General features: G+C 36.2%; 1 protein-coding gene across 1 annotated transcript; it reads right to left on the reverse strand.

The window, feature by feature from the left end:
* Nucleotides 1-2,552: 2,552 nt before the first annotated feature.
* On the reverse strand, nt 2,553-11,674 carry LOC115425171 (E3 ubiquitin-protein ligase DTX3L). The gene is made up of 4 exons (XM_030142543.1): nt 11,660-11,674; nt 6,568-7,545; nt 4,458-4,675; nt 2,553-3,603 (listed from the first exon to the last, which is right to left on the reverse strand). Exons 1-4 carry the CDS (start codon nt 11,663-11,665, stop codon nt 3,534-3,536), a joined length of 1,272 nt encoding a protein of 423 aa, XP_029998403.1. The 5' UTR covers nt 11,666-11,674; the 3' UTR covers nt 2,553-3,533.
* Nucleotides 11,675-15,700: the final 4,026 nt, after the last annotated feature.

The following is a 15,700-nucleotide window of genomic DNA, read 5'->3' on the forward strand; positions in this document are numbered from 1 at the left end:
AAAGACACGACGCGGAAACAGCAGGAGCTCCCTTCCCTCTATCCATATTCCTCCAGCCGTTTGCGCATTTCAGACGTTTCTGCGTGTTTGTTTCATCCATATAATATGGTAGCACTGCCGCTGCTGGTGGCTGCGTGCACCTTCCTTTCCCACAATGCATGTCGCAACAAAATTCCGAAGATGCCTGAGTTCCTTCCCAGCTCCGTTTGTAAACACATATTTTGTTTATGGTGGATGGCACTTTGAAATTGTTCACCGTGAGGGAAGAGATTCAGGTGAGTAATGACAGAAAGACTTACAGATTCATGATACTGAGGATATGACTGAGGTTTTACAGATTTGATGAAAAATTGGTCATGAAAGTCTCCCACACCTTTAAATAGAGAGAAGATTTAATTTGGAACTGCCTGAAAAGTAACAGTGTCTTTATGGGTTAATGATCGTATGTCAGGGGTATAATTGTCATGCAAAGTGTTCTTATCATATAATGAAAATGAAAATAAAATGAAAAACCTACAAAAATGAATAAATGTTCTCATTAACTCCGTGGATATTTACATGTTAGAGCAGTTTTCACAGCCTTTTTTCTAGTTCCAATGGAAATGCTGAGTGTGAGGTCTAATGTTTTTTCACATTAAAAGGAACACCATCATTGGAAAGACATGTGGTTGAATTTTTATAACATCATGTTTTTACTGTGGGAGGATGTCAAAATAAACTGATTCTCTCCAAAGAAGAACCGGAGTCAGCAGTTTATAATCTACAAAGACACAAGAAAACTGTCATATTCTTCTGACTTTTAGCAGCAGATCTGGAAAGAAAAGCATGTTTTATGAACGATATTGTGTTTATTTCAGTCGGACATTCTATCTAAATGTGACTCTACCAGTATTAGTATTGGCAGCATGTCCCACATTATCCCACACAGACCTAAACCTGTCCCACATGTGTCTTGTTGGGACCTGGTCACACTGATAATGTGTCATAAAGCACCTGTAGTGATGTATATTCTTGTCTTTAAGCACTAATGATTATTCAAAAGGATCTATAATAATAAGACATTAGTCATTATTGTGCTACTGTCAGTGTGTTATGAACTTATTTATGTTGTGTTATTCAGATTCAGAAAACTTCTGTAATAGTGGCACTCTGCTTTAGAATCATTACTCATTATAAGACATTTAAAGTAACCATTTGATCTACTTTAAAAGTTTTTAACCCTTTCATGTACAGTGGTCACTACAGTGGACAGCTGTTCTACAGCTGTTCTCTTGTATATTCATGGGTTTTATTAGCCAACACAGTGGACACTTATGCATCATCCCATTCAGTCCAATTCAAACTTACTGTATCTATGTCGGTCTTGATAAACCTGATCTGCAGTGACATGTTTTAGTGTAAATCAACAAACAAAACAGGGTCTTTTTTGCATATTATCTCCATGAAGTGAATAATAACTCGCATTAGAATATGTTAAAATGTGGGAAAACATCTGATTAGCAGCATTAAAAATGTTTTTATTGCACAGTTTTCCTTATCACTTTCTAATATTAAGTTTTAAATACATGTTTCTTTGCTTCAAAAATTAAATGCATGAGGTCCAGCTGAGTGGACAGTTTTGTAACTGCTTAAAAAAACAAAAAAAACTCGATCGCGTTGTGTTTTTTCATGCCTTAAGAGGAATAAAAACACTCAGGAAAAATATCTTGACTAAGGTTCTCATAACTGCATGAAAGGGTTAAAGTGGATATTTTTGCACAAGGGGAAGGAAGCCTTAAGTACTGGAGGAGAATTCACACAGATGTGGGGAAAAGTGGGTCCTGGACCCTCCAGCGCTGACACGATAGTGTGAACCACTGCCCCCATAACATGAGTGAAGCCAATAATATATAGTCCTGTGCAAAAGTCCTGGTTCAACATTAGGTTTATTGGTTTAGTAAAAATCTAATGTCCACACATATGCATTTGTCTCTGTATTAAGAGTTAATCTGATATATGTGAAAATGCAGAAATAAACCAAATAATCACAAAATAAAAATAATCAACAAAATGAACAGAAATAAACAAAATAATCAAGCTGATAAACAAAAATTTAAAAAAAGAAAAATGAACAAATAAGCAAGAAAATAAAAATAATCAACAAAATGAACAAAATAATCAAAACAATGAATAAAAAATTGACAAAATGAACAAATAATCAAGAAAATGAACAAAAATAAAAAAAAATAAGAAAATTAACAGAAATGAACAAAATAATAAAGATAAAGAACAAAAAAACTAACAAAATGAACAAAATAATCAACAAAAAAAAAATCAAGACAATGAACAGAAATGAACCAAAAAAATCAAGAAAATGAACAAAAAAATGAACAAAACGAACAGAAATTAACAAAATGATCAAAATTCTAAAAGAAAATCAACAGAATGGACAGAAATTACCAAAATAATTGAGAAAATGAACAAAAAAACCAAACAAACAAAAAAAACAAAGATGACCAAAATAATCAACAAAAAAAAAATCAACAAAATGAACAAGATAATCAACAAATTTAACAAAATGACCAAAATACTCCAAAATACAAAATCCTTCTTGATTCAACATGTCAAATGTTACTGTTTGTGCTTTTTGTCATGGGGTCAAAGGTCATACTAATACTTTTACAACCAATTTAGTTCAGTGTTTTTTGTGTCTTCTAAGGCTGTGCCTGTATTGTCTTGTATCTGAAGGAAAGAGAATGAAAAATAAATACAAATGCTCATTTGAACCCCAGAGCTACAGGTGAAATAAGACTTTTACACAGAACTGAACATGTTGATGAATGGTTTGTCCTAAATCGTCTGCAGATCAACACCAGTCTGTAACGAATAATCACTGTTCATATGAGTTTATATGAGATAATTATTATGAAGGATTATAATAATCAGTGTTCAGAACGAGAGCTGTGCGATAAAATACTCACTGTTAACACAAGTAAACTGATTGGTTGTATTTACACAGACATACTGGACATTATCTATTTCAAAGTCATAGATTATTATTCAACAATAATCAAAGAAAATGACTCTTGGAATAAGTGATTATAGAGAACAGACATACATTCACTGTATGTTTGAAGGTTGTTACTAGTGTGAATATAACTAGTGTCATTATTATACTTATGCACTGGGGCGCTGATAAGGGGGGGTAAACATGACAAATTCATGGGGCCCAGCATTTGTGGGGGGGGCCATAGAGCAGAGGAGGGGGTCCAGTGGATACAGGCTAGAAGTAGTGGAAATTTCATGTAAGATCCGCTGTATAAAAGAGGTATAGAAGTCGGACGTTGTGGAAGTTTCAGTTTCGTTTCACACTAGCATAAGTGACAGTATGTCACATATGTCACACATATAAGACACATTGTTAACCTTTCATGGGGTCCACAATTGGAAGCGGCGCTCCTGCTTATACATATCATTTTATGTCATTTTTAACAGGATAAAATGATCACGCATATCTCACATTACGGTGTTAGTGTCACATTCCTCCGTTTGGGTCATTGAATTCCTTTGATTTTCAGTTCCTCTCGTACTCGGCTCAGGTACTCAGGGTCTGGATACCCATAACTGCAAACACACAAACACAAAACCTCTGGGACGTCTGATGTAAAGATAATTATATATATACACTGGAAAAAATCTAAATCTGACCAAGTGTATTTTTCCAATTTCTAGTCAGAATATCTCATCACACTTAAAATAAGACATAATCACCTAAAGAGTAACTTTTCAGTGAGATATAAGCACTTATTTTTGGACACTAGATCTAGAAAATCTTATTTCAAGAAATCTTACCAAGATAATTTTCACTTGTTCCACTGGCAGATTTTTTTTTTTACTTGAATTTAGCAAAAAAAATCTTGAATGAAGCAAAAAAAATCTTGAATTAAGCAAAAAAAAAAAAAAATCTTGAATTAAGCAAAAAATCTGCCAATGGAACAAGTGAAAATTATCCTTACAATTGTTGCCACAATGAGAGGAAACACAACTACATTGTTTGACCATTTATGTCGGCACCACACAGCTATTTCATATCGCAATATATATCGCAGGGTTAAAAAAAAATCGCAATGTCAGGTTTTTTCCAGTATCGTGCAGCCCTAGCGTATATTTTAAGAACTGCATGTTTATAACCTTGTGTTGCCTTTCAGGGGGACAATTCAACATCTGTCCAGTGACTGCAGATGAAAACACCCATTAGACTAACTTTGGTGTATTCGAAGCAAAGTGAATTAGTGTACGATGTCCCTGTTAAATAAACCAAAACATAAAATAAATTTTAATTCTACCAAATATTACAGAAGCTAAAATATGTCTACATGTTGCCAACACTTCTTGAGTGTATATTGTAGTCATTTGTCTAGTCATTTGCCGGTCTGGCCTTGTAGTGCTTTATTTTCAGTGATTTGAAACGTCCTTACCAAGTCGGTCCTCCGTGTTTTGAAGTCTTGTGGTGAATATCGTTCCATGTAACGGTGTTATTTCTGCCGCTGGTGCTGGACCGACCCACAGTGAAAATGAGCCTCTGGTCGAATGCCTGTTTGAGGAGTTTGAGGATATTTCTGCCCTCAGTGCAGTCTGGCAGGTAGGCTGTACGCAACACACCGTCATATGGATGACCAGGGTTAGGATGCTCCTCCTGCATTCACACATGACAGGAAACACAAATGGGAAAAGGAGAAAACTAACTATACTAATACCTCAGATCTTTTCAGACTTGACTGGGTCAGTATATGAAAACTCTACATTATAGTATTTCCCAGAGTGCTGCAGGCACGTCACTGATATTACTGACACTAAACAGTATAATTAACCTCCTAAGCCCCAGCTATGGGTTTTCTGTCCACATTTGTGGACAAGAGTTTCACAACTGGATACATAAAAAAAGAAAAGACAACTGTCCACCACAAAGGACATTCCATAAAAATTTTAAAAACTGCATTTGAAAAAACTGTTGCATCATGATGTTTCCAATATAGGCATTTATTTCATAAAAACAAATAAAGCTTGTACTTTGCTGACATTTCCTGGGTCTCTGGAGGTTAAGTAAATCTAAGGCAAAAACAGTAAAACATAAAATTTCCATATGATATATATATATTTTTTCTTTAGGAAGCTAAAGGACAGACTGTTGTGTGGAGAAGGGGAGGGATTAAATAACTCCTTTTCAAATATGGGTGCTTCTATGAAACTGGGTTTGTTTTGGTATCTGGCACTTTTCCAGCTTTTTAGACCCAAGAATAAAAGAGAAATGTAGACATATTTCCACCCACAATGTACCTCATGATGACCTCAGATGAATGCAAAACAATTATACTCTTGCTCTGAGCCATACCAAAATTAATGAATTTTTAATCAAATACTGGGCCCAAAAATAGGAATAAAACTGAGACAAGAAAAGCTACCTAGGTGTCAGTGCATTTGATCTGAAAACATGGCTGTACACAGTTTAATATAGATTATAAATAAAGACACTGTGCTCAATTTGATGATCATAGTGTTTTTTCTAATCAAGACATGGGTTTTTCATGAATCTCAGTTTCATTCCAGGTTTTGTGTGTAACCCATTGTGTCCACTCGCGTTACATGCAGAACTTGCCCATTTAAACGTATATAAATCGCAAATCGTCATTTTTGTGAAACACGCTGCCTTGCATAACTAGTTCAATTCCCAAAATGTACCTGTGAGAGTATAAAGAGATATTCAAAAAAATAGTAGCACATAATTTTTGTGTCCTTTTGACTGTGTTACATACAAATTTTTGTATAAAAATAATATAAAATAATATAAAAATGTGTTTTATCTGAAAAATAGTTTCTCCTTTATCTCAGTAAGTATTTCTTTTAAAAACAGACCCTAAGTGCTTCCAAACTTGCTTCATAACATTAGTCTACATCTGGTTTGGATTTTTAGCCCCCACGTCCTGTTTCATAGAAGCACCCATATGTGTATGAAGTCATGTTCTGTTTTAATGTACATGTATAATGCTGCATTCCAGAGTCCTGGGAGATGGGAAGTTTCCAACGTCCAACTCAGTAAAATGCATTGGAATGCCTGCCCGAGCCGGAAGTCCAAGTTGCAAAGTTGGGCCAGATTGAAGTATCCCGACCTCACTGCAAACTACAATGTGATGTCATCACAACAATGGCGGCGCACAGTGTACAAGTTTGCAATGAAAAGAAACTTTACAATGTATAATTAGCTTATCCATCATTCCGCCTCTTCCATCTCGTTCGTGTATATGAGAACACTGTGCTGTTGACAGTCAAGCTGCCTCTTCGGTAAGAAAGCAAATAGGATCTTAGATTTACGATCTCCAGATTTGTTGTTCATGTTCAACATGGATCACCTGGAATACTTTGAGGTGGGATGTAGTTAACTGCAAGTGAGACATATTCTACCTCCCAGGACTCTGGAACGCAGCATAAGTTTTCATGGTTTCTTGTGATCTATTTTATTTTATTGAGGGTGATACTGGGTCCTGAGCCAGACCAGTTGAGAACCACCGATCTAAACCAATAACAGCTTACCTTTTGGATGCCACCTGGAATTCGATAGTGGATGGTTATGGTTCCGTACTGCTCGTATCCAGGCAGAGCTGAGGGGTCTGTGGTGACGTCCATTCGTCCTCCCTCTGGCTGCGTCCCAGTCAGAGTTCCGTAGATCTGTCCACAGGTGGGACACACAGCCTTGTACTCAAAAGCCTTTCTCAGACAGTCTTTGCAGAAGGAGTGTTTGCACCGTAGAGTCTCTTTTGCGCTTTGGACTATTGTTTCCATACAAATCGGGCAGGACTCGTCTTCAGGATCTTTGCTCTGTGTAGGTAGAGGATCTGAAAGGGTCCTGGTTGGACGGTTCACTGCAGCCTTGTGCATGGGACTCACTTTGTGCATATTTTGTACATGAGACTTATTTTGCATAAAGTCTTTCAATTTAGAGACATGTACGAAAGGCCCGGTCACTGTCAGTTGATGTTTGTTGGTGCTGGGTTTAAACAGGAGCTCTGGAAACCTCCGCTGCAGGTCTTGGTGGTCATGTGGAACAGATATGACCTGCAGGTCTGAGGCAGTTCTCTGGTAGAATGTAATGAATCGCTGTCTGACAAAGTCCACCTGAACGGCCCTGACGTCACTGTGGAGCGGTTTGAAAGTCACCTTCACCTCGCCACCGGGACTCGAGTCACGCCGTGTTTCAATACGACAACTGTTGCCTAGAATCTGTTTCAGCGCAGCGGTACGTTTTTGCTCGATGTAGGCCATAACAAACCCTCGTACATCCACAGACTGAACGTGAGCTGGACAGGGTTTCTCCGGCTGCTGGATCTTCTCAGGTGTGTTGATCTTCGCTGCTGAGAGTCGAATGTACAGGTTTGTTATGTCATCATATGTTCCACTTATTTTGTAAGAGGACCCCTGTTTCTGGGGTTTGTAATCCTTCAGAATCTTCCTTAATCTTCCGGGGTCTTTGTAACCAGCTTCTGCTACGATGACGGTCAGATCTGTAATGACCTGCAACAAGACAGATATGGGTTAAAGGTTAACTACATTTTTATTTTATTTTACCTTTATTTAACCAGGAAAACCTTATTACCTCCGCCAAGGAGGTTATGTTTTTGCCAGGGTTTGTTTGTTTGTTTGTCTGTCCGTTAGTGTGCAACATAACTCAAAAAGTTATGGACAGATTTTGATGAAATTTTCAGGGTTTGTTGGAAATGGGATAAGGAAGAAATTATTAAATTTTGGTGGTGATCGGGGGTGGGGGGGCACACGGGGGGGCCCATTTCCAACAAACCCTGAAAATTTCATCCAAATCTGTCCATAACTTTTTGAGTTATGTTGCACACTAACGGACAGACAAACAGACAAACAAACAAACAAACAAACCCTGGCAAAAACATAACCTCCTTGGCGTGGGGGGGGCCCACAGGGGGGGCCACTGATCAGCCTTGGCGGAGGTCTGCGCTCTCCGAGTGCTTCTAGTTGAGATTAAAAATCTTTTTCAAGAGTGTCCTGGCCAAGACAGGCAGCAGTACATTAAATAGTTACACAGACTTCCATACATAAAACAAACACATAAAAAGCGCATAGACAAGTCAAACCTTCCAAAGTCAACTTTGTAAAAAGTGCTCATGAAATGTAGACAAAGTGCGTCAGGTAAAACATCTGCAACCAGATGTCTCCCTCTCTAAGTCATACAACATCCTCTTAAAAGTGTCCAACGAAACCAGATCTTCAAGTTTCAGGTCTTTTTGTAGTTCATCCAGGTGAATGGGGCTGCATACCTGAAGGCCTTATTTGGACAGGAGCTCTATCTGAAATAAGAACACTATTTACAGTCTGCTCCAGTTAGAGTACATATGCAATGGCAGATTTATCTACAGCCCCCCACCCCCCAGATCCACCACTGATATGTAGGGTGGAAGAAAATATCAGTTCTGCAATATATTGCAATATTTCATTTCACAATACTGTATCAATATTTTTAGGTGTTTATTCAAATGCAAATATTGTGAAAGTTCATTTTAGGTTTTTTGTTTTTCTTTTTAGTTTATATTTTATTTATCATCATTTAACACTCTTTTATTAAACAATGTTAGTTCCTTTGTTGGATTGTACAAAAATAATGTTATGATGTTCATTATGAACTAACAGAATATCAACATTTGAACAGGATCTTAAACTGTAATGTCTATAAAACATAATTTCAGTTTGAACACAGGAACATTTTGTGATATAGCATTAGATCCTGTTGTGATCAAATAAAAATGTGTTTAGTATTTGTGCAGATTTTGGATGTAATTCAATTCTTCAAGGAAATAATCTCTTAAAAAAAAGAAACAGACACAAAATTCCCTTTTTATCAGCATCATGATATATTGTGATATATCATATCATGACCCTAGTATTGTGATTTGTATCGTATCGCCAGATTCTATCCAATGCACACTCCTACTGATATGTCATCATGTTTCCTTTATAACTCCTCAGACACTGGTGTCAGAAATGGATTCATTACAGTCGGATATATTCATGGTAGCAATTTTTCTGAAAGGAACGGCAGTGGCCACTGTCATAATAACATTTGTACTTGTGCCATATGAACACTGCAGGTATAGGGTCAGCAACCTTTACTATCTAAAGCAGGGATGTCCAGCTCATTTTCTCTCAGGGGCCACATACAGCCCAATTTCATCTCAAATGGGCTGGACCAGTAAAATTTAGTTAAGTTTATTTCAAATATGCAACAAAACAAAATAATCCTATTTAGTCCTTAAGAATGAAAAAGATTATAAGAAAACAAAACAAACAAAAACCTATTTATATACATAAAAACAAGTATGACTTCAGTTGCATATTCGAAAAGGAGTGGGAGGAAGTAAAATTTATTTAATCCCACCCCTTCTCCACACAAAATAATAGCATAATAACCTATAAATATTGACTTGAATGAAGTGCACAAAAAATAAAGGCTTCATATGTCAACATACATCGACAACATTTTTTGTTACTGTCACTTACATGGATGTATTATTTGGAATTTGAAGTGATAGTAACGTACGATATACATTGTACATTATGGCAGATAACAAGGTTAACACTTAATAATTAATTATAAATCCATGTAAATGACAGTAATGAAATGTAGATGTATAATGACATATGACGCCTTTATTTTTTATGTTTGATTTTTCGACAAAGTATAGTCATTTTTAACAATGCCTCTGTGCTTTTTCTTCAAACTCTTTGACGACAGGGAACAACACATGGTTAATATCAAACATATTACATATTAATGCCAACATACAATCGCAGAAAAAATTATCAAACCACCCTTTGTTCTCTTCAATGTCTTGTTCATTCTAATGCCTGGTACAACGAAAGGTACATTTGTTTGGACAAATATAATGATAACAAAAATAGCTCATAAGAGTTGAATTTCAGAGCTGATATCTATTCATTTTCCATGTTTTCTTGATAATAACCAAAATCATTTCAGTTCTTACATCAATAGCTATGGCATTGTACTGACAAAAACAGTGTAAGCAAACAAGCAAAGTTTATGTCGGCTAAAATTTACTTAGGGGGTCAAATGAGTGGCCATTTTTGTCAAAAAAAAAAAAAAAAAAAGTTGTAAGAAATGCATAGAACTGTGTTGAAATAATGCTAATACATTTATGCACAGACTACTGATATTATTTGACAGTGGAAGCTATATTTTCAGAAATATTGGATTTTGAATAGCACATGTATGTGAAAACTTCTGCTGGTGGACGGACGTGACATTACCCATGATGCTCTGGTCAGTACCAGTACTTTATTTGTAATAAACTTATAGACTTACTATTGCTAATTCTCCTCTTATTCATAAATGTTAGTATTGTGGATCTAAAACAATAACAGCTGACACAAAAACACAAAATGTGGCAGTGGACGGATGTGACATGGTTGTTACGGATCCCATCATACTGATGCTCTGCAGCCATGTCACCGTTTACACTAATGATCCCTGTGCAAAAACTAGGATCAGAATTATTTATTGTATAGTTTATCATCATACTAAAGAGTAAATAACAATACAGAATTGTTATTTCTTTATAAAAATGCTTATTATTAGTAAACTGTTGATTTAAAAAGTGACGTGTGACATTCTTAATGTATGTATTGGCGTAACATAAGCAGGATGGATCAGCACCATACTCCATATTGAACCTGTAAAAATAAAACATGTGATACGTAGGATAGAATCTGGTATGAAAAAATGGGGAATCTAAAAGAATAGAATATTTGTTTTTCAGGTAAATTCAGTTCAAATATAACTTGGCCATTTGTGACATGAAAATATAGCATTAACTGTAATGAAATTGGACATTTTTGAGCTGAAAACATAGTTCATATGAGCATCAACATGTTGACACAGAACTGAAATCCTGTCAATTTGCAGAACTTGCATTTACCAACACAAAGTTCCTTTGGGGATTCACTTATATTGTTTTCTTATGCACAAAGACAGAAATAAGACCTCTAAGCACATTTTAGCCTATTTATATAACACCTTTCACAGACAAGAGAAGTTAAAAGGTGCTTCACAAAAGACAATAAAATACAAGATAAAAATTACAGTCACAAAAAGGTATAAATTATATAATAACCTTTAATCTACAGTGCTTTTAGGCATTCCATGTTTTCTTTTCTGTCTGTTTTAGTCACAGGATACACACAGGAGTGAGTACTTGATAGAATAACCATTGTTTCTGATGACTTTCTGATGGTCTAATCATTTTTTCTGTGACTGTATATCGACAGCTCAAAGGTGTATTTGTCGTACAACGGAACAGAAACACTTGGTCATAAGTTAACATGATAAATAAAGATAAGACAAAAACATGCTCAGGAAAACCCAGGACCTTTATAATATGACATGATTCCTTAGAACAGACTGAAGTGGTTTAGTTTAGACAGAGTTCAACACTTTAGTACCGTCCTTATTTTTGGAAACTAATGAAAACTACAAACCAGTTTAACTATGATACTTATAAAACAGACCATACACCGCCTTCCTGCTCCAACAGTGTCTGACTTTACTGTTTAAAATACTTTTAAAGGTGACAGATACAGATCCTACCTCCATAGTGTCCAGATAAACTGTGTTGTGTTTTCACTTTCAGTTTCAGGGAAATACCAGTGTCAACAGGAAGCCTACAGTGACCCCTGTGGGCACCATGAGGTACTGCAGGAGGTGGTGGATTTGAGCTGGAGGTAGTTTTATGGAAGTCAATCAGTCTCATCAAACTTTGAATTATAAATATAGAATAAATATCATAAAATAAATAATATAATAAATATATAAATATAATAATAAAGGCCGTTGTAGTTATAGCACTGACTTTTTTGCACTAAAATTAAGTATCTGAATTTTTTTGTCTCTGAATTCAACTCTTCATATTTTCAATACATCATTTTAAACTTTATTTTTTCAATGTTCATAAATTAAGAATTTTAAAAAATCCCATTTAAAAAATTCAAGTAATATAAATTCCAACAGCCAGCCAATCAAGTTACATTAGGTTGGTCATGTGACACAGGATGCAGGAAGACGGCTGAGGCGGTCAACTAGTGTCCATGTAGATGCATTCTCTGTTCTGTTTGTACTGAATGAAGTACATTTCACATCACACTTTTGTATTTCTGAACTCTAATTGAAACTATTTATTTGACCATTCTGTTTAGTAATTATTCTAACATGAATAAGTAAAGACATCCTCACATTTTTTAAAATAGGAAATACATACTGTTAATAGAGATACATACTGTTATTCATGGTAATACATACTGTTAATACTGTTAATAGACACACATACTGTTAATACTTCAAATTGTGCCTATTCATATTCTACCCAGTTTTATTTTTATGTCTACTAAGCTCTAAAAAAAATTGCAATTTAACGAAGTAACATAAGAATAAATTACATTTTATCTTATGTTATAGTTTTTGTAATTTTATACTCATTCTATTCATATTCTGTAGGATTAGTGTTTGTAAATACTGCTGCACTGACTGGAGACTCCTAATTTCATTGTACACACAATGACAATAAAGGTTATTGTATTGTATTGTATGTTGACCTCATATATATACAACTGTGTAATACATAAAGAAGAGCTGCAACTATCAATTATTTTTGTGATCAATTAATCTATCAGTTATTTTCTTTGATTTCATTAGATTTGATCAAACGATTTTTGAATAGGTGAAAAAAAGTAATAGAAATGTGAAACAGACATGTCTGAAAATGGCAAACAACTTGTCTTTTATTCCAGAACCAACTGGAAAAGTATAAAAGTAAAGGGATATATATATATTTATAAATGTAGATAGATAGATAGATAGATAGATAGATAGATAGATAGATAGATAGATAGATAGATAGATAGATAGATAGATAGATAGATAGATAGTCTCAAATGTCACATCAACACATCAGTGTGTGTCATAAGGAAGGCTTCACCAGTGATAATTATAAAGAAAAAACATCTGAATTCAGTGAGTTAAACCACATATTGTCAAACACAGTACACACTCACACATGTAATTTAATTCAGTAAAACTTTTTTAAACAATTCTCTGAGAATAAAGAAGACAACGCCTGTGTTATCATCTAGAAGATTAGACAATCTGATATTTTCTAATGATATATTTTGTTATCATTAACACCCACATGATCAGTGAATTAAACACTGAAAAATACCTGATTTTTACCCAAAAATTATTGAATCACTTATAATTCACTGAACACGTCAGTGTTAATGATGATAAAATATATCATTAATTCTAATTAAATACTGATGATTAGTTCATTAATTCATAGTACATGGGTTTTATAGATGAACCAGTGTTGCAGAAGACGATGGTGTTTCCATGTTCACTACAGACCCTATGGATCCATCTGATGCTGTTTACCTGCTGAGAAACTGCATTTTATCTGAATTATTTCACTGTATTGAAAGGATTAGCAGTTAAAAACTTCATGATCACTTTATAACAGCAGATGTTTTTGGGTCTTTAAGGGTTAAAATGGGCAGACAGTGAATCTAGAGACAGAAAAATAGACAGACACATATTAAAAGTATACAGACCTGATCAAAATCTTAAGACCAGTTGAAAAATAGCTAGAATTTACCTTTTGCACATTTGGATCTTAATGAGGTTTTAAGTAGAGCTACAATATACAAAAGCAAGAAGGGGGAGTGAGACAAAAAGCACTTTGAAAAAGTAATTTATTGAAAACAACAAGTAAACTGAAATAGGCTGTTTATCAGCTGATCAAAAGTTTAAGACCATCGCTCAAAAAATTACAAAAAACTCTCCAAACCAGAACAAAAAATTTTCTCAGTAGGACTCAGTAATGAGTAGCTCCACCGTTCTTGTTAATGACTTCATAAATTCGTTTGGGCATGCTTGATGCGAGTGTTTCCAGGAGGCTGGTGGGAACATTGCTCCAAGTGGTGAAGATGGCTTCACGAAGGGCATCAACTGTGTGGAACTGATGGCCATTTTTATAAACTTCCCTTGCCATCCATCCCCAAATGTTCCCTATGGGATTTAAATCAGGGGAACATGCGGGATGGTCCAAAAGAGTGATGTTATTCTCCCTGAAGAAGTCCTTCGTCAAGCGAACATTGTGAACTGCAGCGTTGTCCTGTTGAAAAACCCAGCTGTTACCACACAGACCAGGGCCTCAGTCATGAGGGATGCCCGCTGCAACATCTGCACGTAACCAGCCGCCGTTTGACGACCCTGCACCACCTGAAGCTCCAGTGTTCCACTGAATGAAAAAGCACCCCAGATCATGATGGACCCCCCTCCACTGTGCCGGGTAGAAAACATCTCAGGTGGGATCTCCTTGTCATGCCAGTAACGTTGGAAGCCATCTGGACTGTCAAGGTTCAATTTTTTCTCATCAGAGAATAAAACTTTTTTCCACCTTTCAATGTCCCATGTTTGATGCTCCCTGGCAAAGTCTGAACGGGCAGTTTTGTGGCGTTGTAGGAGACGAGGTCTTTGAATTCGTTTTTTGTTTTTGAAACCCTTTTCCCTCAGATGCCGTCTGATGGTTATTGCGCTGCAGTCGGCACCAGTAAGGGCCTTAATTTGGGTCGAGGACCGCCCTGTGTCTTGACGGACAGTCAATCGGATCCTCCGGCTCAGCGCAGGTGTAATTTTTTTGGGTCTACCACTTGACTTTTTTTGTTCCATAATGCTCAGGATCTGTCAAAAAATTTAGAATGACTGTCTTACTGCGTCCAACCTCAGCAGCAATGACACGCTGCGAGAGGCCTCGCTTATGCAGCTCGACGATCCGACCACGTTTAAGAAGAGAAAGCTTCTTAGCTTTAGCCATCAGGAGGGCATGACCGTGTGAATGCCCGACAGAAAATGAGAATTTTGAGCAGATTTTGGCTTTTATAGCCTGTGGTCTTAAACTTTTGATCAGCTGATAAACAGCCTATTTCAGTTTACTTGTTGTTTTCAATAAATTACTTTTTCAAAGTGCTTTTTGTCTCACTCCCCCTTCTTGCTTTTGTATATTGTAGCTCTACTTAAAACCTCATTAAGATCCAAATGTGCAAAAGGTAAATTCTAGCTATTTTTCAACTGGTCTTAAGATTTTGATCAGGTCTGTATTGTCTGGGCTGCAGTACCCCATATGCTCCACCAGAGGCCAGTAGAGCTCCATATCACACAGTTGTTACTCCTCTTTCTGTCCGTACGTCTGGCGTCCATAGTAAGTGACGCCGCTGACCACATGACCACCACGTGACCATCCTGCCCCAGAGTCAGCTTTGTTTTCTGACAAGTACAAGATGTTGACTTACTGCTGTGCTTTCATTCGCAGCATCTTCTGAGTCAGGATGGTGGAATGTGGGATATGGGAAGTCCTCCTTCAGGTTCTCAAACTCTGCTGCCCCCCCCCACTCTGATGCAAAAACATCACATTGAAGCAGCATCCAGGATTGTGGATGTTCACGGACAGAAAAGGTCACCATGACTGAACAGGAAAAAGACTTAAAAGTGTTTTTTTTTCTTTGCATCTGATGCTGCTTTATATTTTTTCAGTGTGGATTTTTTTTTTTTTGTTTTTTTTTTCATCACTGGATTCACTGT

This window comes from Sphaeramia orbicularis, chromosome 9 (assembly GCF_902148855.1).
Source record: "Sphaeramia orbicularis chromosome 9, fSphaOr1.1, whole genome shotgun sequence".
Taxonomy (NCBI): Eukaryota; Metazoa; Chordata; class Actinopteri; order Kurtiformes; family Apogonidae; genus Sphaeramia; species Sphaeramia orbicularis.